This window comes from Phalangium opilio, unplaced genomic scaffold (genome assembly GCF_054372755.1).
Source record: "Phalangium opilio isolate 3A_F unplaced genomic scaffold, DU_Popi_V2 ptg000009l_1, whole genome shotgun sequence".
NCBI classification, from domain to species: Eukaryota; Metazoa; Arthropoda; class Arachnida; order Opiliones; family Phalangiidae; genus Phalangium; species Phalangium opilio.
This window is the reverse complement of record NW_028324146.1, coordinates 7,179,652-7,205,230: the sequence shown is the minus strand read 5'-3', so window position 1 is coordinate 7,205,230 and position 25,579 is coordinate 7,179,652. Positions and strand designations below refer to the sequence as shown.

General features: G+C 37.9%; 1 protein-coding gene across 3 annotated transcripts in view; it reads right to left on the bottom strand.

Annotated features, from left to right (window-relative positions):
* The window catches only part of LOC149713597 (cell adhesion molecule Dscam1-like), a 157,294-nt gene that overhangs the window by 24,165 nt on the left and 107,550 nt on the right, over positions 1-25,579 (bottom strand). For 2 of the 3 annotated variants that reach the window (XM_089849047.1, XM_089849049.1), the window contains 13 exons: positions 16,486-16,893; positions 15,876-16,037; positions 14,972-15,268; positions 12,691-12,810; positions 12,261-12,428; positions 6,952-7,099; positions 3,995-4,143; positions 3,377-3,508; positions 2,615-2,782; positions 2,484-2,554; positions 1,443-1,683; positions 1,274-1,372; positions 189-374 (listed from right to left, as the gene is read on the bottom strand). In XM_089849047.1, the coding sequence (XP_089705173.1) occupies positions 189-374; positions 1,274-1,372; positions 1,443-1,683; positions 2,484-2,554; positions 2,615-2,782; positions 3,377-3,508; positions 3,995-4,143; positions 6,952-7,099; positions 12,261-12,428; positions 12,691-12,810; positions 14,972-15,268; positions 15,876-16,037; positions 16,486-16,893 (2,349 nt within the window). The remainder of the gene's footprint in view (positions 1-188; positions 375-1,273; positions 1,373-1,442; positions 1,684-2,483; positions 2,555-2,614; positions 2,783-3,376; positions 3,509-3,994; positions 4,144-6,951; positions 7,100-12,260; positions 12,429-12,690; positions 12,811-14,971; positions 15,269-15,875; positions 16,038-16,485; positions 16,894-25,579) is intronic. The other variant, XM_089849048.1, reaches the window with a different exon arrangement.

Below are 25,579 nucleotides of genomic sequence, written 5' to 3'. Positions count from 1 at the left end.
CAGGGAATTCCAAAACTTTCAGTTGTAATACTCATTGATGCGGGAGCAGGTTGTATCATATATCTTTATTTACGTCACGGCCTTAGTATCGTGAGCTTAACAAAGTACCCACACACACCTCAAAATTTCACCATTTAATAAAATAACCGATAACTTGATATTTGCTTGAAATTATAAACCATTATTACCTGCTCCATCTGTATTGGCGGTGACAATTTCACTATCTTCTCCTTTGCCAACGTTGTTAAAAGCGGTAACTCGGAAAACGTAACGCGCTCCGCAATTTAAATGACTGACCACGTGATGCCGAGTCGCTCCTGGAAGTTTCGTTTCCATCCAAACACCGGACTCTTTCCGAAATCGCAGTACGAATCCTAAATAAAATAAAACACAAAATTTTTAAAAAAGTAAAAAGTAAGCGAAAAAATTGTTAAAATTGTAAATTATTAGATTATGGTAATGCGGAAAAGACGAATGCAATTTCATTCGTCTAGCCTTTTTTTATTCAGCCGGACATCATTCAGGTAACAAAATGTTTCCGTTTACCACTACTTGTTCTGTATAAGAATGATGTGTTTTATAGGCCTCTACTCTATATAAGCATAATTAATCTTTCTGTTGTACCCATCCCTTGCTTACGACAATCGTACAAAGGACCAAAATTCTCCTCCACACTAACTAAAGGATCCAGAGTTAATGAAATAAATCTGCAACGAAAGGATGTAGTCTCGAGTCTAGGGACGTGATCACTAGTTTCCGGGGTTCTATTAAATGTTTTTAGTTCAAAGCGAAGACTGGTTTGTCGCCAGCCACATATAACCATCATATGTTAAGAAGACTCTAATAAAACACCTGTACGCCAAAACACAGCTCCATTCCATATGGGTCTATGATCGGAACTAATAAACAAGCTGCCTATCATAAATAGTTTCGAATATGAACACTTTGAGTCTAACACTTCGCATAATATACGGCATTAATTTCTACGGTTACGATATCACTTTCAAATAGAAACGTACTAAAATCACGGTCGGTTGAAACGCACTAAAATCAATAAGGGTTGAAACGCAAAATTCTCCATATATATGAGAGCAATCCTCATGTTTCACCCATTCCTTATTATCTAGGGTGCAAATCTGTCCTCATCTCAAAACGCTAATAATAATAATAATCTACCGAACTGAGTTATTCGAATATGAACACGCTGAGTGTTATACTTCCCAGTATAAACCAATTAGCTTCAAATTACAAATTATTACAAAAAGGTTCGTACCACTTATTGGTGTAACATCAGAATTGTCCATTTCCCATGAGACGGCGATGGAGGTGGGCGTGGTAGAAGACAACTTTAAATTCGGTGCAGTAGGAGGATCTACAATTGGAGTAGAACATCAGCACTTGAAGAAGAAATACTTGGAAACTGCAAAAAACATGAAGCTGACCATTTTCGAATGTTTGAACAATAACTTCGTCAGAAGGTGGACCAGCACCCTGGGCGTTATAAGCTTGAACGATGACGCTGTATTTGGTGAATCGTTTCAAGTTGGACAATAAGCACTGGTCCGATTCCGAGTCTCTGTCCGTCTCGAGGGTCTTGTAGACATACGTGTCCGTCGTGCCTTCCATTTTGTAGCCAACGTAGTAACCTTTGATTTCTCCGTAATGCAAATCGCGGCGCGGTGGCTGAAACAGTTGATAGTTCGATTAAAACTTTTCAGATTAAACAGTTAAATACACTAGCTTCGTTTATGAAGCAAATAGAAATAATCGAAAGCGAGCTAATGGGGTAGATGAATGAATCCGTGGCGTGAGACTATATAAGCCAGCCATGTTTAAGCAAACTGATTGCGACAATATACAGTGCCTTTCGCTAACCAGCTGGGACAAATTGACCATCCTAGTGAAGTCATATTAGTTATGTACTGATTAATTCAGTTGCCTTGAGGTATGTCAAACTTTCATTTTAATTATCGTAAAGAATACGATATCATATTCGAAACTCCAGTGGAAGGATGTTCAGACCAAACTTAACTAATAACACTGGTATTTATTTCTCAAAGTTTAAAATAAACTTGATCATGCAAGCTGACTTTCAACTCGATTTTAAAAATCAAAGATAAAAGTATGAGTTGGCGGCAAACTTTAAAAATCACATATTTAGAGGGCGCCTTATCGTTGACGTACACGTTTTTCAATTTATTAAATCCGGTATTAAGAATTTGAATATGAGTTAATGTTTCGTAAGAAGTAACACTAATTACTCAGACTTAGTCGTTAAGTTACGTCATAAATTCTCAAAAACTACGCCTGGTGAGGAACTAATAGTCATGTGTCCAAATAAATAAGCTGATGAACGTCAAAACTTTCCGCGTTTTTATTTTAGTACCCTCAGTGAGGTATTTCAAAGTGTCACATTTTATAAACGTATGATTATAACATTCATCATTTCACGATAAAATCAATTCGGTTCGAAAACGACTTACCTTCCAAGTAACCTTGATGGACTGAGATCCGGTGGGAATGGCCTTAATTTTTAGAGGTGGTCCACCGGGGGCTACCAAATATAACCAAAATAGAATCATTTATATTAGAAAAGCATTTATTATGACTATACCTTCTTCGTGGGTTGTAATGGAAATAGTTGTGCTGTATTCACTTCGACCAATGGCGTTAATGGCGGTGACTCGGAAACTGTATTGAGTCACCGGATAGAGGCCTTTTACCACCACGTCTGATTCCCCGCCAGGAACGGAAGCGTTGAAAGCTCGGGTGTGCCACTTGTCTGAACAATACAAATCAAAACCCATTATAGGGGACGTCTATGCAATGAATATAATTGAGCAACTTCACTAAAGATTTTAAATTTGTTTTAATTTAATGCGCGTGCCTTGGTGAAAATCCGATCATCAGTACTGTACATTCTGCTCTTACTGAAAAATTGGTAAATGTTGCATTTGTACTACACAAGCGATTAATTTCAACGAAGTTAATCTAATTTGAAATAATCTTTCGATACGTATACTGAAGGAAACACTCGCGTTTGAATCCTAAGGCGAGGAACTGCGCAAACATAATTCCAATTACCAAACAGATTTGAGTGCACTACGAAACCTATCATAACTTTCAAAAACCATAAATTATTATCACGCATTCCTACTGCTGATTGACTATTTCCTGGAGAGAGGAAATTAGTAAGATAATGTTGTACTAAAGTTGGGCGTTTATTGGCTAGAGAGAAAGAGACGAAGACTTTTTCGGTGTACTGTACTGAGATCACTAACGGGCTGTTATTTACATTTTTCTTTTCCTATACTCGATGGAGTCGATGCTACCCCCGCTAAGGCTAATAATAGTATAGAGGAAACAAAAATATTACCAGTGTCGGTTTTGTACTGCACCAAATAGTCGAGGATAGGACTGTTGCCACTGTACGGTGGCACCCAATGCAAGCGAACAGTTCTACTGGCATACTCGCTCACTTTCAGATCCTGCGGTGGGTCCGGTGCCTCTGAAATTAAGAACGTCAAGATACGTTCTGGAATACTTTTTAGAAAATCGGAGATTACAGTGCCAAATAGTTCAGTAATTTTACCAAGAAAACTTTTACACGTAGTTTGAACTAATTTCAAAAGATTAAACCAATTTTAAGACTTCTCCGAGTCCGACCAATAGAATTCCATAAAAAGGGTCTATGGAAAGCTAGCATACTGCCCTAATATCGCTTAAAATGGGAAATCTTTGTCCTAATTTGTATCATTCAAATAAAATTTCTAGAAACACAAAATATGGGTATTATTTTTTATTTCGAAGCAATAAGTGAAGTCCCTTGGCAAAAATTCAACTAATCAGGTTTGGTTCTGTAATTAACCAATGAAGTATTTGGGCATTTTGAGGTTTAATCAGGTGTTGCCGATGGTGCATATGGTGCAAATCACCACCTGCGGACACGGGTAGCCAGCACCTATAGGGATAAATTACCGACAACCTTAATTACCTTGAATAATTAGCTGAATGTTGGTTTCATCTTGTCCGAAAGAGTTGGTTGCGGAGCAAGAGTACAGGGCCGAGTCCCGTCGATCGGCTCTTAAAATAATGACTTCGGATATGATGCCGTTTGATAACACTGTTTCCTTAGATTCGTATCTGCAACACAAAAATACCACATTGTTACTAAAACTCGCTTCAAAGTTTTCGTGTTTCTGTGGTGGGAATGTTAATTAGTATAGTATGTTTAATTACCAATCACCAAAAATATTGAGTATTAAAAAGTCGTTAGGCGTTAAAAATGGTAATTTACCGGTAAATTACGGATTAAAATTTTGAAATTTCAAAAATTACCGTAATTTATGGTATTTTATGTTTTAACAGGCTTATTACCGCGGTAATTTTTGTAATTTACCGGTAAATTACCATTCTAAAATTACGGTAAGATATAAATCGGTAGTTTACGCGGTATTTGGTAAATTACCGGTAATTTTTGGACGGTAAATTACCGACTCACATCTCTAGGCGTTAGTTTCTAACTTGAATGAGGCCCGAGACCTCGCATACACAAATAACACAAGCGACCCTCGTAGAGATTACGCCTACATATTCTATGATATAATGACAATAATATTGATTGATATTTTGAGGGAAGGCTCTTGATTTTGCAAACTTTCCTCTTCTGATCTTCATCCCTAACAGACGTTTAACGCCAAGAAAGTGAGAGGGATCACCTTCCCTGTACGTTTAGAGGGTATATGCAGCGTAATCCATCCATTTAGGATTTCAGTGGGGCTGTTTAACATTAGGGAGTTTAAAAAATTGAGTTTCTATGAAAAATTCCAGCGCCATTTCAATAGAGTGCGAGCAAAGCCACAGAAGCACAGTGAACTTAGGGGAATTTACAAAATTTATTTACTTCCCCTACCAAGCTCTACCTATTAACAGCGATAGCTTTGAAATTCAGAGTGACCTTGATATATACCAGAAAAATATCGATCCTAATTTGCTATTTCCCCCTCGCCTAGATTTAAACAGTGAGAGCCAAGAAATTTGAAATGATTTTGAGAAAATGTTTTAAAATCATTGTCATTATTATTTTCTTTCAAGAAATACTAAATCCCAACAAAAACATCTCTGTAAAAATATGCCAAGTTGTTTGGCCGTAAAAAGAAGTGAGATCTAAAATACGGCCAAGTTATTATCTCCAGGTGAACCAACATTTTATTCGACTTAAAACTTCTCAAGAATGTTTTTCTGACTTGGCCATTAGCATTTCAAAGATTCGTTTAATTCCAGATATGGATCGGAATTAAAATATTAAATCAAATTGGTTAAATATTCTTGAATAGCCTTTGTGGTTAAACTTGTAACTTCCGTTCTTCACCTTCACGGGCGCAAAGAAGAAGGATGCAAGTTTGGAATGCTAATGGCTAAGTCAGAAAAACATTCTTGAGAAGTTTTAAGTCGAATAAAATGTTGGTTCACCTGGAGATAATAACTTGGCCGTATTTTAGATCTCACTTCTTTTTACGGCCAAACAACTTACAGAGATGTTTTTGTTGGGATTTCACTCTTTTTTGTACGTGCATGTTCTTCTAGATTTATAGAAGTAGGATTATGAAGTGAAATAAACATTTGTACTTTTCCAATTCAACCGCAATGATATGAAGGTGTGATCAAACAATACCTGATCTTTAAAAATCCAATTCAAGCGCATTGAGCCAATGTAGTATGAAAGCGCGAAATTAATATTAAAAGATTTAAAATATTTTTTAATCGACTTTTACCACATTACCACATTTATTACAGTTGTTAACCGTATTTCTATTCGAAGAACAGTATATTGTGGCAAGTAACACTTTTAATCAACAGAATAGATTTAAGAAAAATAAATGAATCAAAACACGCTTAGAACCATTTCTGACGAAATGAAAAGGAAATGAGTAAAAAATTTATTTACTAAAACATTAAGTAAAAAACATAAATTTTACAATACGAAAGAATCATATTAGTAAAAAATATTAATATTAAAAGACGAAAAAATTAAATTATAATGTCCTATTACGAGGGGATATAAATTATAAAACCCCCATTTCAGGGACTAACAGGGGAAAATTCCCGCTTTTGGGACTTTTTCCTTTCTTTGAATGCTAAGTCCTACTTGTATGCCAAATTTTATCATTCCCGCAACACCGGAAGTGCCCTAGAGGTTTAGATGATGACTCTAATTCTAAATCCCCATTTCAGGGGCTAAAAGGGGAAAACTCCCGCTTTTGGGACTTTTCCCTTTGCTTGTATGCTTATAGTGGTACAAGTATGCCAAATTTCATCATTCTAGCTCCACCGGAAATGCCCTAGAGGTTTTGATGATGTGTCAGTCAGTCAGTCAGTCTCATAATGTGTCATTTTCTCATAGGATTATCACAGAAACCAAATGAGTTAGAAAGCTGGAAGTTGGAGGACTTCCTAGGATTAACACTGTGCCCTTGAGGTGCAAATATGAGTGGTGTACTATTCCCCAGTACAGAGTTACGAGGGGGTGAAAATGAGGCTGAAATGTTTCGGGTAAAGGATTGCTGGTAGTGCACGACAACTTGGCGGGTGCACTGCCGTGCACCCAGACTAAGGTATATTTTTTTTAAGTAAGACAAATATCATAATTTTGTCTTTAAAACTGAAAATATTCAATATTTGAGGCTTCAACCACTCCATTTTGTTCAGTTATTTTTCGCTTTTTCAATAAGATGCAATGTTTCATTTAGAAATATCACAAATTAATAAAAAAAATTAATGAAAACAAATATGTAAATATTAAAATTATTATTATTATTATTTCCAACTTTTTCTTGGTGGACGATTAAGGTGCTCAAGGTCTACGTAGTCGCTGACGTAGTCGAATTGAGTTTAGTTTCTTAAGGTCTCTAGTGTGCGTGTTGGGCTTTCGGGGATAAACATAAATCTTACCTCGGGTCGGTGTCGGGGTCGAACTGCTGCTTATCTTTAAACCAAGCAATGGCGATGGGCTTATCTCCAAGCGACTCGCACTTGAGCCGAGCGTTTTGCCCTTTCCTCACGCTTTCCGTCTTGTATTTGCTTTCAAAATGCGCCGCCACTGTCAACACAACCCCCAAAAAGAAATAAAGACCACTTTTAGTTACAATACGCTAGAAGAATAACTCTATTTTATTCGAAACTTCGCGTACTTGAATCGTACACTTATAGCGAGAGTGTATTAAGAAAACCCCATCAGGGATTTTCTATTTATACTCAGTCCAAAATCGTAATGCTAATCTCTATGAAGCTTACCATTACGAGGTGGATAATCTTTTCCGAGTTAGACCCAAGGTTTCGCGACCAAGGAGGTACACTTTTTAACAAACCAACTTAACAGCACTAGCAAAGGCTGAAAAATGATAGTATCTCATTTCTCGTAGTGCAAAAATTAGTTGAACTTTTTTGTATAGGTTTAAAAAAACCTTTTGAAACCACGCGCTAGCTCACGCGTCAGCACTCGCTACATTATATCAAAATTTTAAATTCAAATCTCGCGCTAAAATTCACTATTTTATATTTTAAAATTAGGGTCACGTAATTTTTCGAAGTCCTTTCGTGCCTTTTTTTTTGTTTTAATAAACCTTAAAGTTAAAATAATCACAATGAAATACCTGGAATTTTTGTAATTATCAGCTAGTTTCACGCGGTTTAAATGAATATTTAGCAGAGAGTGCTTTTATACAGTGCATTGTATTTTCCGACCATTACAAATGTAAGTTACGATTGAATTTGACAATTCCAGAACTAAGTTATTTCCTAAATAACGTTTCTCCCCAAAAAGGAACACATATTTTACAAAAAAAGAATTTTGCTTCGCTGTCCTTAAAAAGCTGCATTTATACACATTCCTGGGCGTCACTTTTTGAAACCCATCACGAAGGGTCAGAATTAGAAGTTATTTTATGTATTGTAATTTGCAATTAAGCCTAATCGATATGAGAAATTTGGTTTTAATTTAATTCTAAACTTCGCATCAAAAACGGGTTTTGGAAGAAAAAGCTAAAACCAAGGACGATCATGACTCGAGTTGAACTTTAAAACTCGTGCAGGGTGTAATAACGCACATATAAGAACACCCATTCTCAATGTATGATAAACGTCAGAAATACGACACTGCTTAAAAAGCTAAAAACATTGTCCAACACCTTCCATAGATTTTAACTTAAAACCGTGTTTTATTGTTTTCTACTCCTTTTAACGCAGAAAATAGGTACTACAGAAATGTCACGTTAGCTTCCACTTATGCCATAAAAAAGGAGGACCTGAAATAGCTTTTCTTCGGGAAAAACTGTGTGGGGCTATAAGCCTTAGGAAAAACCATTAATATTGGACTTAAGTCAATTTGGATGTGAAGACGAGCGTATAATCTGGTGCGACGAGTTGAGGTGGTGGGACTGATTAGGGCATCATGCAAATATATGATAATGCCATGGTAATCGCTTAAGCCCGGAGAACAGATAAAAGTGACGCGCCGTGAAAAATGCTCATTTAATACCGCATTTATTCAAATAAGTCTATAACGCTCGTTTGGCTACAATGCCGCTCAACAAAATAACCAAGCTTTTTAAAATAAGCCTATGAAGCCTAAGTGTTGGTCTGCCATACGGCATTATCGATGCGAGAATAAAACGAGTGTAGCGCCATCTTCGTTTCAACGTTTCTATTACAAACCGTCCCAGAAATCAGGCACATCCTTCGTGATTTACATCCTAGGACGAGTTGGGTTACGGGTGGAGATGAGGCAAGCCCAGCAACGGGAAAAGCACCACTAATAGATATTAACTATCTACCATTATATAAAGAGATAGCTAAGCTACCAAGCGTTGAACGGTTGTTATAAGGGACTGCCTTTGTAATCACTAAACAGTTCTTAAGAGTCATAATAGCTAGGGATTCAAAACTAACCATCATCACAGTTTGGTAAAATTCAGCAGAGCTGTGCTAATTAATTAGTTAGCTAATTGAATTTCTAATTAATTAGCAAAATTTACTAATTGAAAATGGTAATTGTATTTTAATTACGTTAGTGTTAATTGAGAAGTAATTCTAATTAATTAGTATGAATCGAAAAGGTAATTATCTAATTAAAATTTAATTAGATTTAGGATTAACTAATTAGCTAATTGAATTTTCAATTAATCTTTTACGCCAATTTGTTGTAAAAAAATCGAGGAATTAACTCTTGATTCATCTATTTGAATATGAAAAAGCCTTATTATATCGATGAGGAAACCTTAGTGCTACTCTAAATTTTTCAGCTCCTCAAACATGAGAGAATACTAGTACTAGTAGAAAATTACGTAGTTCGCAACTGCCCCATTTCGAAATTTCGACTGTTTTACCTATTCGAATTAATAGCAGTGCGCATGTATTTACTACTCAGGGGTCCATTATAGGAACTGTGGGAAGAAAATGAAGAAATGAGACAAATTTTAACATGACGGAAGGCTCGAGGCTTGTCTCATTTTTCGAGAATAATTCATGGCTTCCGTACCCGTTTTTCAATGACATTAAAACATTAAACTTTGCATTACCAAAGTACTAAATCCATGGGCACTTTTAAACTTTTATGTTTACTTATGGTCTCTTTTTTACCTTAATTAGACAAGTAATTAATTAGAAATTAGTAATTCTAATTAATTAGTTTGATAAATAAATGCCAAATTTCTAATTGAATTGAATTAGTTTCTATGTCTAATTGCTAATTGGCTAATTAATTAGATCATAAATATTTCCCTAATTGCTAATTCTAATTCAATTAGTTGTCAGCTAATTAGCACAGCTCTGAAATTCAGTAGCGAATTCTGACTTTTCCTAAAGAACACATATACTAACAATCAAAACAACAGTTCGTAGCAACCCCATACTTATGAGTAAGACTGGTTTAAGTTATATTACAAGTTGGGAAAACCAAAATATTACCTCTCCGAGTCAAGAGGTCTACTACTACAAACTTATTTACCCAGATATGGAGTTATTTCACTTTTTTGAAGTAAAAATTTACGAAATATTGAAGTAGTATTCCAAACATAGCAAACAGTAAAGTAGACGACATTTTACATCCAATAAGGATAAATCTTGGACACATGGAAATCAGTCAATGGGGAAAAGAACAGGAAATGAAGTCTACGCTTCAGCTGTTTACCCTATATTCTGGTAGCTACATTCACAACTGGTTTTCAGTGTAAACACAATCGTCTCGTCTCACCTCAACAATATTCTTAGTTTGCCAACACGAATGTTAACGTTAAATAACACCAAAGCTAAATTATACCCAGACGCACTAATAGTCATAGCGCACCGTAAAGAGAATAAAAAGTCTGTAGCTACTCGTTTACCACTAGCCCTTTTACTAATCTAATTGCCACCATGATCTTTTCTTCTATTATAAAATCTTTACCTGATTATTTAAGAGTGTATTTAACTTTCGACTCACTCTGAACCGTTAATGTCTCTTCATTTCAGACACGAAAATCAAAGCCAAAAGTTTACTTCACTTCAGGCCTCAATAATTTACACTTTGTTTCACTAAGCCTATTGCGGATAATACTTGTTTTACCCGCCGGAGTCTAGGTCTTAGGTTTCTTCATGAAGTCACTAAACCAAGGATTATTCTATATACAGATGTCGTATAGCTTAAGTAATATATAAACAGCCATTTCAAATAACAATATTAAAAAAAATCTTTGGAATATCAAAATGAAACAGAGCTTTAAAGCTACAAAACTACTAAATGCATCATAATTACGAAAAATACTTCCACATATTCACTTTATATTATGTAAAAAGGGAATATTAAGGTTCTGTATGATTTCTTAACACATCAACACAAGGCTAACTGCTAACGCGACGCACTAGTGTAACAACGGACGGACACACACAGACAAAAAAATAAGCTGCTTTTTAACTCTTTCCGTATTAATTTTGAGATGAGAAACAAGATTATCTTAAATATTAAAATAAATATAATTAATATTAAATATTTTCTTCGTCAGTTGTTTGCCTTATTGAACGTTACATCGTTTTGATAAAGAACAATTAAACATTCTAGAGAGACTTGACTAATATTGGCGTTTGAAATGAAGCATACGCCGGTTGCTTCGACTTACTCAAATAGGTAGTATATAAGGGATTCGAATCGCGGCTGTAGATAAGAACATCGCAATTGCGTGAACCTTGGAGGAAGACCCCTCCATTGGAAGGCTAGACGTTTCTCGTAACCCTAGCCGATCGCCGCGTATGTCTTAACCTTAAGGATGTTGGTGGTGTTAGAAGCCAGGTGTACAGACTGGTGTCCATGTGGGATGGACAAAAACAAAGACCAGAAGATGGTTGTGTTAGAAACCAGGTGTACAGACTGGTGTCCATGTGGGATGGACAAAAACAAAGACCAGAAGATAGTGGTGTTAGAAGCCAGGTGTACAGACTGGTGTCCATGTGGAATGGGCGAAAGACTAGAAGATGGTGGTGTTTAGAAGCTAGAAAGTTCAGACTGGTGTCCATGTGGGGTGGACAAATGAACAGTTGTTAGACAGACAATGGAGTTATAGCCTGTAAGTGGAATACAATTTCCGGGACTGTAAATGCGGTCTGGAAATTGAATACACGTTTGCTCCGATCTGCAAACTGCGAACGCGGTCACGTGGGTATAACAACGGACAGACAGACAGACAGACAGACAGACAGACAGACAGACAGACAGACAGACAGACACGTCGAATTTAGAACCTCTCCGTGACATACGTCACTCGGAGAGGTAAAAAGATGTGCAGTGTCTCTCCCAGAGTCCCAGTCCCTGGAATTAAATTAACTAATTTTTAACTTTTCCATCAAATCCTTTGCAGAGTATTCTTAACGACTTCCACGGCTGTTGATGACTCGGTGGTTAAGCTTTGCTCGGATTTATGCATCGTATTTGCGCTCTTATTAAAGTTTCAGGTGTTCCTGTTAAATTTGGTGACATTTTACATGCTCTTGAATTGATTTTACTAGCTATAGATAATTAGCCTACTTTCATCAATAAGTTTTGTTTGCAGAAATTAAGTGAATAACCTATCTTGCATTCTTCCATATATTAAACATATGTGGCCGTATTGTAGGAACTAATGTTAATCCGATTATCAACGGCCCGGTATGATATTGACACTCTCATAAATCTCCATCAATACTTTTAATACCAAGATAAGAACAAACTACTAACATGAAAATACAGCAATTACCTTTGACTGCGATTGGAACTACTTTGCTCAATCCCGTTCCAATTCCGTTGGAAGCTTGACAAAGATAGGAACCGGCGTCCGACTGTTGCGCGTTCTGAAGTGCCAATGAACCATTCTCAAAAACTTGAACTCTTGAACTGCTACTGATGGCTTTGAACTCAGACTCTCCTGAAAATAATTGAAGTAAATTATGTAACTGGGACTTGACTATTTAGTTTGGTGCAATTCATTTAGTGAATTAATTTGTTAAAACGCGACTTCAATTGAATGCACACAATTTATGAAATTGAGAATATAACTGCTTATAGATGTATGGAACTCTCAATGATTTACGTTTACAGAGATTTTTCCGAGTGAAATAATTCCCCTGACTACAGCTACTTTGCACCCAGATCTCTTTCTGACAGCGAGTAGACTGAAAAGTACTCACCGTTAGACTTGGACCATCTTATTCTGGGAAGTGGGAACCCTTCAGCTTGGCAGTCCAAGAGCAAAGTTAATCCTTGCACTACGAACGTCGCTTCCGGCTCCAGCTTCCAACGAGGAGGAACTGAAATTAAAAGAACAAAACGATTTTTACCATTAACGTCAGCATTTAATATAATAGCGATATTTTACAACTATAATTGATATGCCATATCTTTCAAAAGTGCAATATGAATGATCACTTCAGGGTATCTTTCACTGCACAATAGTAACAACGAGTAATTTGTGACAATGCTACATTGATTATATGGAATAGATCTGAAGAGTAAGTAATTAGAGATCTGACATATATCACACCGATTATTTGTCTGTCGGCAGTACAGCACCATAATCAGGGGCGGACTGGCGAGCTTCACAACCATCTGCCACCGTTTTAAGAAGGGCCCCCAAGCCGATCCCTAAAATGAGAGGGGAGTATGTCGTTATAATGCACAGGGCCGTCGAGAGAGGGGGGCAGTTCGGTACTTTTTCCCGGGACCCGTACCTCTAGGGGGGGGGGGTGTAACTCGTATCAGCAATTCTCGGAAGAGCAGTTCTCGAAATAGCAACCGCGATTCCAAAAAAACAGCGGCGTTAATCAAAACTGCTCTTCAAGAAATAGCAGCTGCTAGTTTAGAAATAGCGGCTGCTATTTTGGGAAATAGCAGAGTTAGTCTTGAGTTTTGAGCATTTCTTAACAATACAGTTATGTTCGTTGGTTTTTTATGTTAGTTTATTCAGTGATCATTTAATCAGTAATGTGAGCTAATTTTTTAAAAAAGGCATATTATTATTTGGGAAGTCAATGAAGATAAACACAATATTTTGGAAAAGGCGTAACATTGGTAATGTGACATATTTTTTTGGAAAAGGCATATTATTATTTGGGAAGTCAATGAAGAAAAACAAAAATATTTTGGAAATGGCGTAACATTGGTAATGTGGCATATTTTTTGGAAAAGGCATATTATTAATTGGAAAGTCAATGAAGATAAACAACAATATTTTGGAAAAGGCGTAACATTGTTACACTATTTCCAAAATATAACTAACCTAACTCAAACCAATCGAAAAAAAAACCCTTAAAATCCCAACCCAACCCAACCTGGCCTGACCTAATACTATTGAGTTCAAATAATCAACTTTAACCAAACCAAATTATCCGTATCTGGCATAGTTCTATTTGAGTTCATATAACCCAGCCTACACCATAATAAATAACTATAGTTTTTCGCATCCCCGTTTTTCTGCTCTTTTGAGAACTGCTGTAACGGTACGCCACGTTTACGAGAACAACTGTATCGGTAACTGCTGTAACGGGTAAACTGTCATTTCGGGAAAACTGCTATTTAGGGAACCGCTGTTATGAGGACCGCTATTTAGGGAACCGCTGTTATGAGGACCGCTATTTAGGGAACCGCTGTTATGAGGACCGCTATTTAGGGAACCGCTGTTATGAGGACCGCTATTTAGGAAACCGCGAGTTTGGAATCCGCTCATACGGGAACCGCTCATGTGAGGGCTTCCCCCTCTCGGGGGCCCGACCGGGCCTCGACCTTGGTTAATTCTAGTGGGTAATGGTTGTGAAAATATGAATATAAATATAAATATAAATATAAAACTTAAAAATATATTTATCTTCAACTAGAGCTTAAACAGTAAAAATAAAAAAGTGATGAAGAGTAGTAGTTTTATAACTTGAGCCTTCTCTTAATGTGCTCTTAGTCCCTTATTTTCCCCTTTTCTCACTAAGCATGAAAGTAAAATATAAACCGATTTTAAGTTTTGTTTCTCGCGGGATAGGCCAAGATATAAAAGTAGAGTTGAAAACAATAAGACTACAAAACTATCTCTTTCCGCTTTATAAATGATTAAATGAACATTATCTTCTGAGATGCCATTTACAAATGTCCGATTTATGGATACGTAACTATTTTGAGTTAGTGAAGGACCAATTTTGAAATATGCAAACCCCGAAAAGGAGGGCCCCCCATTGACTGGGGCCCCACTGCCAGGGGCAGTTGGGGCCCTATGGCCAGTCCGCCCCTGACCATAATACTCTGTATCAGTGTTCGTCTGATCTGTTCCAAACAGAGTGTAGTTTGTAGTACTCACACAACAGTGAGTATAAGATTAATTACCCCTCACCTCGGGTGTAAAATTATGATTATGAGTTAGTATCGTAATTTATAATGGACTAGCAAAAATACTGCCATCCCATCCATGGTTTAAACATAAAGTCATACCGTGAATTACCATTGTGGCGTGATGACTGGCAGTCCCGACCGAATTGGAGGCAACGCAAGTGTAATTGCCACGGTGGTCAGGTCGCAACGACTCGAAGACTAAAGTGGAGCTGAACTCGGTGACGGCGATGGAATGCACGCCGTCTGACCCTGTCTTCCGATCCGACACAGCAGAACCGTTTTTCAACCAGATCATTTTGATTGGAGGATCGCCTTTGGTCACCGAACACAAAACTGAGTAACGTTGGCCTTGTTGAAGTGACTTCGGAAACGTGAACGGCTCAATGTGAGGACTGACTGAAAAACCAAGATGATTTTTGCAGTTATACTCAGGTTGGGAGCCATCTGCTGAGCAACTTCTTTATATTGAAGATTTTGAAACAACGTTTGGCTTCATTAAATAAAATAATTTTACCTTAAAATATAAAGCATCCCAAAATATTTACCCCATAACTTATAAAGCAAAGGCAGGGTTGCGTCATTAAAAGGTGAACGGAAAATGTCCAGACAACCATTTTTTCAATAACAATGTCAAACTCAATTATAAAATTTACTCAAAATATTCTGTTCTGTTAGAAATTTTAGAACTCTCAAAACTTGAAATGATAACCCTAACGCACATTTTTGATAAAAGTCATCCTTCCTATCTGGAAGCGCCACTCAATGTTTAGATTGCCTTGCGGAGGATTATTAATGAACAATTCGTTAAGAGGCTAGCACCATTTATTTAACTTTCGAAAGCGTACGAAAAATCATTTTTGATTGATTTCGTTATTGATCTTCACTTTTTATTTGTAAATCCAAATCGATATAAAATTATTGTCCGTCCATTTAATGATACCATGATAACTAAACATTTGTTTGAATACGATAAAACTTAGGAATTGGATCTTGGTTTATTTACCTGTAATGGTAATATGTAAACTATTTTGAGCGACTTGTCCATCGGTGTTTCGGGCGATGCAAGCGTATCTTCCTTCGTCATGAACTTGTTCCACACTCTGAACTATCAGCGTTCCATTTGGAAATGCTCTTTGTCTGTGATTGTAAGGCAAGCGAAGCCCTTCTAAGAACAGAAAAACAAGCAATTCTCGTTAAATAGAAATAAAAGAGATAAGGCAAAGCTAAATTAGAACTCAGATTGGTAAATAAACAAAGAAGCGAATGAAAAAAGCGATCAAGACAACTGTTAATCAACGCACTGCCAAAACAGCTTAGCCTAAACCTAAAGCTGAATTTTGTAAGGACAATGCTCTTTTGTGGTAGGTACCCACTAAGAATGATTTTTTTAAACTTCACAGCAATGTTGAAAAAAATGTCAGAAAAAGAATTTAAATAACGTCAGTACGTCGCAACAAATTTTATTAATTGTTAGTTCCCTTAATCCAACGGACGGGCTTAATGGTCTTTGGAGTTGAAAAGGTTTCCATCTTTTAAAACAGCAGCTCGAAAAAATATGATAAAATTTCTTGTGCGCCTTCGTTGGTAGAATTTAAAATAAATTTGGAGTGTACCTTTTTCCCATGATACACTGTCGATCGGAAAACCTCCAACCGGACACTGTATCTTCATGTTAGTTCCAGCCGGAATAGTCATATTCCTCATAGATCTGACAAAGGGAGGCCCAAAGACATTGAGTTTCTCGACGTGTTCAACCGTTCCGACGTCATTAGCCGCTTTACAGGAGTAGAATCCGCCATCTTCGGGTTTGGTGCTTGTAATATTGACGTAACTGACGACCGTGGCGTCGCTTTTAACATAGTCCCCCATTCGGAAGCGAGAGCTGTCCGGAATCGGATAGCCATCCAACATCCACGTCACTTGGGGCAATGGGTTCCCGTACGCCGAACACTTTAGCGACAGAGAAATCCCCGGGTGAACCTTCTCAGATTCGAACGTCAAAATCAGCTTCGGAGCGTCAACTGTTCAAGGGTGAAAATTATTGCAAAGAATAATGAAATATTTTGGTCATTGAATGCTAGAAACATTTGCTTTAGCAACTTTTAATTAAAAAGTAGGTTTGCTCTTTGAAGCCTAGACGAAAAATCTTATTGTACTTTAACGGTTTTACAGATATACAGTGTGGAACGGAGGAGGCCAACACCTTCCTTTGTAGAAACCCCAATACTGCCACTAAACTAAATTATAGACCTCAAATGTGTTTTTTCTTACTTTAGATTTTATTGTATGCAAATGAGAAGGTACGAAAGAAATATTTGGGAATATGCCTGAATGCAACGAAATGTTTTAAGGCACAGTCCTACGATTAACCCTTCTGCGATGAAAACATCACTGAAGTCATTTACTTGGACTTCTTTCGTCAAGAGTTTAGTATTGCAAGACATGGACAGTCATATTGAAGAGTGCCTCCACTATGATAATGTAAGGCCTAAGTTCTAGTGGATAGTGTAGGTATTAAACTAGCCTCTGTTTAAACACCTACTGAACTTGCCGAGCAAATTTAGGAACTTGGATCAATTTGGAAAATATTTAATTTATTCGTGGTAATGTGTGAAGTGGTGAGCATGGAAGACCAGTTCAAGGGTTGCTTCCTTAAATTTGAAAAGATGTCCAATACGCGGAAAGATAATCACTTTATTTTGTAAATAAACCCCAACAATAATTGTAACGCTATTTTGCTACTACCGGCGGACTACTACGCCTAGCGTTGACATTATCTACTACAACTACTATTAAACTTATAAATGGATGAAAATAGGTTATAATAAGGACAGGTTTTTGCCATACCAAGAGTCATGTTTATTATGAAACATAATTATTAAACTACTATTAATACTATGAAGTATTACTTCGACAATACACAAAAACAAAGTATTTACTTAATATTAAATTAAACTACTATTCAATTAAATGGTTACTACTACTACTAAATTATACTACTAAATATACTACTACTATAAAATTACATTACCCCCAAAATAATAACATGCTGCATGCGCTACTCGACCAATGCCAGATTAAATATTACTACTAAAATTATATACTACAAATATTAACACTACTATATACACGGCTACTACTACTACGCGTTAAGTCAATTGTACTCATCACTTATCGTTGGTCTCGAGACTTGAAGAATTGAAGAATGTAGATTCGGAGAACAGTGGCCATAGAGTTGAAGAGATGAGATGTAACGATACGAGAGTTAATACGGCGTGGGCTACTACGGGCTACTACGATGGTAGAAGGCAACGGCTGTCCATGAGGAACTTCTGGTGTGAGGAGAGCTGGTCTCAATTCAGGATTCTAAGTATTAGTTTTTGCGGCCAGCGCGGAGACTAAGTCTTTTTGTCCATCCTTGGTCCAGAAGAAGTTTTTAAGTGGTGATGTTGCTGCTTCGGCTCACGAGCTCAGAATGATTTTCCTTTATGGTTAAAATCTTGAAACCCCGTTTTAACCTGGGTCTTCTTAATGCTGTTATTTACCACCGTGCTTCTATTTCGGCTTCATATGGCCACCAATGTCGGTCCCACATGAGCCCTCCAATTAAGAACGGATGGCGTTCCTTTTTACTTAATGGCTTTCGCGGTAACGCGCTAAAAACCGTCTTCCACGAAAACGCACTACTATCGGCTTAAACTATTATTTGCATTGGTCGGTAGATTCTGGCAAAGGAACGAGTTCAATAGAAATGGCATGCACTTAAATAAAAATACATTGGTTACAATATTTTCTATCTTAATTTATGACCCCAGGTATGGCTTTTATGGTATAACGAGAAAAAGGAGCGGTGACAATTTACGGGGGTCTAATGGCGACGCTAAGGTATTGAACTTCGCCGGTATACGATTTTCACCCTTTCACATTAGGCTTTATCTACTATTCTCTACGGATCTCTACTATCTTTCTAAACTATACGTAGGCATGGGCAAAAGCAATTATACGCCGTAGGCATGGGCAAAAGCAATCATACGCAGATGGAAAGGAATATTTCTTGGAATTTAGAAATATTTCGTTACACTCCCCACTCCTCAGAGCCGAACGACCCTGAGAGGCAAATAAACTGATCACTAACAAGGAATTACTAAAACAATTGATAAGCAAACTAATATACAAATATATACATAAAATTAATCACAATGGCTTCGGGTAAACTATGCTACGACGATGATTACTATAACCGGGAGTGTACCTTTCCCAGAAAGTAAGTCGTGCGAAATATGCTTTCTTCTCACACAGAGTCCCTAAGACCGTATTTAGTCCTTGCGAGATCGCAAGTTCATGTGGGAACTACTGTCTGCTGGAGGACGGACAATATCGGGTTTCCCTCTAGGTTTGAGGTTTTTAGCCTCTTCAACAAGTTGGTCACGCTCATTATAGAGCTTTAGTTCCCTTAAGTTGAATGTTCCCTTCAAGGCCTGGTTACTATTTCGCGGGCGAATTTTGTAGGTGTAAGGGGATAACTTTATGTCTATTACAAAGGGTCCTTCCCAAGATGGTGCTAACTTCGCGGAGAACCTATTTCCTGCTGAAGATTGGAAGTGAGTTTTCTTCAAAACTAAATCTCCCTCTACAAATTCAAACTCGCGCTTCTTTTCATCATAAATAGCCTTATTCTTTTGCTGGCTTTCTACTAAATTAGCCTGGGCTTTCTTTATGGCGCTACTAATTAATTCTGCCTTGCTAAGGGGGTCGATTTGCTCGCAAGCTTTCGATAGTTGATTGTGGTCAACGTTCATGATGGGCGCTTCTCTTATTTCTCTACCAAAATTTAAAAACGAAGGTGTAAACCCTGTCGATTCATTTTTAGAGGCGCGCAATGCCATAACGAACTGTTGAAGCCCTTCATCCCAATACTGGTGGCTCTCTTTGACGTAGCATTTAATCATCATTCCTAAGGTCTTATTAGCTCGCTCGGTTTGATTACTCTGAGGGCTATAGAATGATGTGAATCTCTGTTTGATGTTAAACAGGCTACAAACTTCTCGCATTAGGTTAGACACAAATTGTGACCCATTGTCCGAGACTATTCTTTTTGGTACGCCAAATCGAGAAAATACTTGATTCACCAGGATGTTTGCTATATTTTTCGTTGTTGCTTTCTTTAACGGAAAAGCTTCAACCCACTTGGTGGAATAGTCTATGACTACTAAAATATGAGTGTTCCCCTTTCTACTTCTAGGGTACTCACCCTTCAGATCTATCCCAATTATTTCCCAAGGTTGAGAAGGTTCTGCAGATTTCATAAATCCTGCCTGCTTAACGGGTGGGGATTTATGTTCTTGACAAATTGTGCATGTTTTGACAAATCTACAAACATCTTTTGCCATACCTTCCCAGGTGTAATATTTTCTAATCCTTTCTAAAGTTTTACTGGCTCCTTGATGGCCAGCTGACGGAATATCATGACAGGCGGACATTACTATATTGACTAGGTTATCGGGAACTACTACCATGAACGATTCTACTATGTTAGGGCATATGGCACTATCACCATTGTTATCCTGACTAGTACTACTACTATTGTTGTTGCTACTACTACTATTTCTACAACCGTTGCTACTACTACTATTATTGCAACTATTGCGACTACTATTTTCGCCTCCTAACTGACCTACTATTGGAATGTTTCTATAAACAATACCGTCAATTATTTTACAGGAGGGTGCAACTCGTTCTACCCATTTACCTATACTATCTTTAGTACCTAATGAACGTTCCTCCAGAAACTTCAAGAGGCGACTGATTTTTGCGTCCAAGCGCTGTTCTTCAATAATTAATTCTCTATCTAGAATTATTGGTTCCGTATTTTCTATTTCTACTAATCCTATAACGGGTTCTTCCGTTTCTGTAGCTTCTGGGATACGTGAGAGGGCGTCTGCTACTATATTATTTTTCCCCGGAATGTAAACAATTTTAAAATCAAAAGACTGCAACTTTGTGCTCCATCTAGTGAATTTTCCGGTTGGATCTTTTGCATTTTTCAGCCACTCTAGCGATTTGTGGTCAGTAATGATTTCAAAAGGAGCGCCCTCCAAGTAAACCCTGAATTTTTCTACCGCCCATACTATGGCTAAACATTCTCTTTCTGTGACAGAAAGCTTTCTCTGCGCGGAGTCTAAAGTCTTACTCGCGTATTGCACTACTCTACTTTTCCCATCTACTATTTGGGTTAATACGGCGCCAAGCCCACAATTGGACGCGTCAGTATAGAGAGTGAACGGGGCTTTAAAGTTTGGCGAGGCTATTATTGGGGCGGAGCTGAGTCTATTCTTCAGCGTCTCGAACGCGCTTTGTTGTTCAGGCCCCCACTGCCAACTAACATTATCATGAGTCAAATGATGTAAAGGGGTTGCTATGTCCGCGAACTTGGGGATGAAACGCCGGTAGAAGCCGGCCATTCCCAAGAACCGTCTTAGTTGTCGTACTGTACGAGGGATAGGGTATTCTCTAATTGAACTCACTTTTTCTGGGTCTACTTCTATACCTTGACTAGAAACAAGGTGTCCCAAGATGTGTGCCTTTTTGCGGCAGAATTGAGTTTTAGACGATTTTATTGTCAGACCGTCGTTCCTTAAAATAGTTAAAACTTTTTCTAAACTTTCGAGATGATCTTCGAACGTGTCTGAAACTATGTATAAATCGTCGAAATAATCGAATACTCCCTCTCTCGCTAACCCACCGAATAAATTATTGACTAGTCTTTGAAATGTAGCTGGGGCGTTTGTCAGTCCAAACATCATAACTTTGGGTCTATAAATCCCACTATGCGTGACAAAAGCGCAAGTGTCACGACTGCCCTCGTGTAATGAAACTTGCCAATACCCACTTCTCATATCCATGACTGTGATATAATCTGGGGCTCTAATGGACTCTAAAATGTCTTCTATTCTTGGCAAGGGATATGAATCCCTGCGTGTTACGTTGTTAAGTTTCCTATAGTCTATCACTAAGCGGTGTTTTCCGTCAGGTTTTCCAACTACTAGTGTAGGAGCTGACCATGGGCTACTACATGGTTCGATTAAATTCAAGTCTAACATTTCTTGAATAATCCCATCTATTATTTCTCTCTTATGTGGAGAGTATCTATACGGTGGACACGCTATAGGCAGACTATTGCCCGTGTCGACGTAATGCTCCGTGGATTTAGTTAAACCGGGGTTGACAGAAAACACGCTTTTAAATTTAAAAACTAGCGCTCTTAATTTCTCCTTCTTATCTTTATCTATGGGCGCTTCATCTATCGCCTTACAAATAGCTTCCCTATCGAACTCCTCGTCCTCGAATAAATTACATTCTACTAAATTAAAATTACTACCACTATTATAAAATTCGTATTCGACGGAAGGGTTCGTATCCCAACACCAACTCATCTGACCGTAACTAACCGTCATACTGGAAGTCCTTAAAAAGTCCAATCCTAATATACACGGATAAGCCAGGTCTTTGAGAATGAGTGCCTCGTGTGTCAAAAGTTTTCCCGAAAATTCTAAAGACATTGATATTGCCTCTTTTACTACAATTGAATTTTTATCTACAACTCTAAGTTTAATATCGACCGGTGAAATTTTAAATCCTAATTGTACTAAACTACTACTAAGGGTACAATCGATTAAAGTAACGGAGCTTCCCGAATCTACTAATGCTATGGTAGGAATACCCGCCACTTTAATCTCTATAAGGCATTTCTTTCGATCGCTATCTTTTGACACGTGGAGACAGTCAAAGGCGAAGGGGCTATTTTTGAGGATTTCTACTTTCTCTTTGGGGGGCTCCCTCTCCTCTGGGACCTCCCCTTCTGTCGTTTCCCGCTTGCTGGCAATACCTTTGGATATGGCCCTTCTTCCCACAAATGGTGCAAACTACGGTAGGGCAATCGGGTACTTTGTGCCCTTCTTGGTTGCAATGCATACACCTAATCACGAAGTTACTATTAAAACTAGGTGGATTTGCTCTAGGCTGGAAACTACTAGGTTTATGTCTACGTCGCCCGCTTCTGTGGTTTCTATTCTCTAGGTCACTATTTTCCCTAGAGTTATTTTCTTGGGCTTGACCTCCCACTGCTCCCTTCGAAAGCTCGACGCGTACGGCGGCCTCCAAAAGCTCGCTAACGTTTTTAAAGTTTTTGGTGGCTAAATATGGTTTTATACTTGTTCTCATATTGCGATAAACATATTCCACCTGGAGAGAGAGTGGCAACTGAGCTTCCATTTGAAGCATTAATTCGCGCATGCTATTTATATAGTCGCGAACTCCTTCGTTAGGCCCTTGTTTCCTACTAATAATTTGCTCGCTTAATGCAGCGTCGTTTACGTCGAAAGCGAATTCCCTCTTAATTACTTTCTGTAACTCTGAAAACTCGGTGGGCTTGGTTGGTATAGATTGCCACCATTCTAATGCCGGACCTATGAACATCTGGGGTACCCACGATTGAATAAAAAGATCGTCTGGCATAGCTAGAGTCTCCCTGATTTGTAAAATCTTTACTAAAAAATCCTTCGTACTCATATCGGATGGTTTCCCAGTGAAAGTTGGGGTGTTTATTTTCGGCATTCTATTATAATGCATGCTAGACCCACCTAATGTCGACGTGTGCGGACTATTTTGCGCTGTAAAATTAGCGGCACTATTAGGCATAGTCTGGACTGCTAAAGGTACAGTCGGATTAGGAGGTGGGGGTTGATTACTAATCCCCAAAGTCTGAGCGGCCTGAGGAAGTGAGGCTACTAAATTTTGTGCTTGTGCGAGTTGTGTTAACTGCACTTGCAAGTCGGCTAATTGCTTTTGCATCGCCGCTAAATCTACGGTAGAAATCAACTGCATACCCGGAGGTATGGGATTTACTACTGATGGGATGGTATTCATATTTGAATTGGTGGTAGAGGTTGAATTACTCAAATTACTTATATTGCTACTACTAATGGTCGTTACTGGAGGAGAGAGGATACTTGGCACGCTAGTTACTACTACTATATTACTAGCTGCTGTTCCACTACTAACCCCTGCTCCAGCACCCACATTATTAACGTTTAATGTGTTCATTTTTCTACTATCTCTTCCCTGTGCCCGCTTTTCTCTACCTACAGTTTGAGATACTCTATATGATTGTAAAAAATCTGGGCAGCTAGAAAATGATCCCAATTGGGGTGTGCAATTTGAATGATTAACCTTACCAGTCATCAGTTAGACTATAAAATATTTCATACCTCCTACTATCGTCATAGCTTTCTACTAATTAGCTAAAATTACGGTTTCTACTAATTGGCTGCAATTAAAGTTCTGGATGCCTCCGTACTAGTTAATACTGGCATAGAAAGGCAATCCCGGCTGGGCCCCCAAAATGTAACGCTATTTTGCTACTACCGGCGGACTACTACGCCTAGCGTTGACATTATCTACTACAACTACTATTAAACTTATAAATGGATGAAAATAGGTTATAATAAGGACAGGTTTTTGCCATACCAAGAGTCATGTTTATTATGAAACATAATTATTAAACTACTATTAATACTATGAAGTATTACTTCGACAATACACAAAAACAAAGTATTTACTTAATATTAAATTAAACTACTATTCAATTAAATGGTTACTACTACTACTAAATTATACTACTAAATATACTACTACTATAAAATTACATTACCCCCAAAATAATAACATGCTGCATGCGCTACTCGACCAATGCCAGATTAAATATTACTACTAAAATTATATACTACAAATATTAACACTACTATATACACGGCTACTACTACTACGCGTTAAGTCAATTGTACTCATCACTTATCGTTGGTCTCGAGACTTGAAGAATTGAAGAATGTAGATTCGGAGAACAGTGGCCATAGAGTTGAAGAGATGAGATGTAACGATACGAGAGTTAATACGGCGTGGGCTACTACGGGCTACTACGATGGTAGAAGGCAACGGCTGTCCATGAGGAACTTCTGGTGTGAGGAGAGCTGGTCTCAATTCAGGATTCTAAGTATTAGTTTTTGCGGCCAGCGCGGAGACTAAGTCTTTTTGTCCATCCTTGGTCCAGAAGAAGTTTTTAAGTGGTGATGTTGCTGCTTCGGCTCACGAGCTCAGAATGATTTTCCTTTATGGTTAAAATCTTGAAACCCCGTTTTAACCTGGGTCTTCTTAATGCTGTTATTTACCACCGTGCTTCTATTTCGGCTTCATATGGCCACCAATGTCGGTCCCACATGAGCCCTCCAATTAAGAACGGATGGCGTTCCTTTTTACTTAATGGCTTTCGCGGTAACGCGCTAAAAACCGTCTTCCACGAAAACGCACTACTATCGGCTTAAACTATTATTTGCATTGGTCGGTAGATTCTGGCAAAGGAACGAGTTCAATAGAAATGGCATGAACTTAAATAAAAATACATTGGTTACAATATTTTCTATCTTAATTTATGACCCCAGGTATGGCTTTTATGGTATAACGAGAAAAAGGAGCGGTGACAATTTACGGGGGTCTAATGGCGACGCTAAGGTATTGAACTTCGCCGGTATACGATTTTCACCCTTTCACATTAGGCTTTATCTACTATTCTCTACGGATCTCTACTATCTTTCTAAACTATACGTAGGCATGGGCAAAAGCAATTATACGCCGTAGGCATGGGCAAAAGCAATC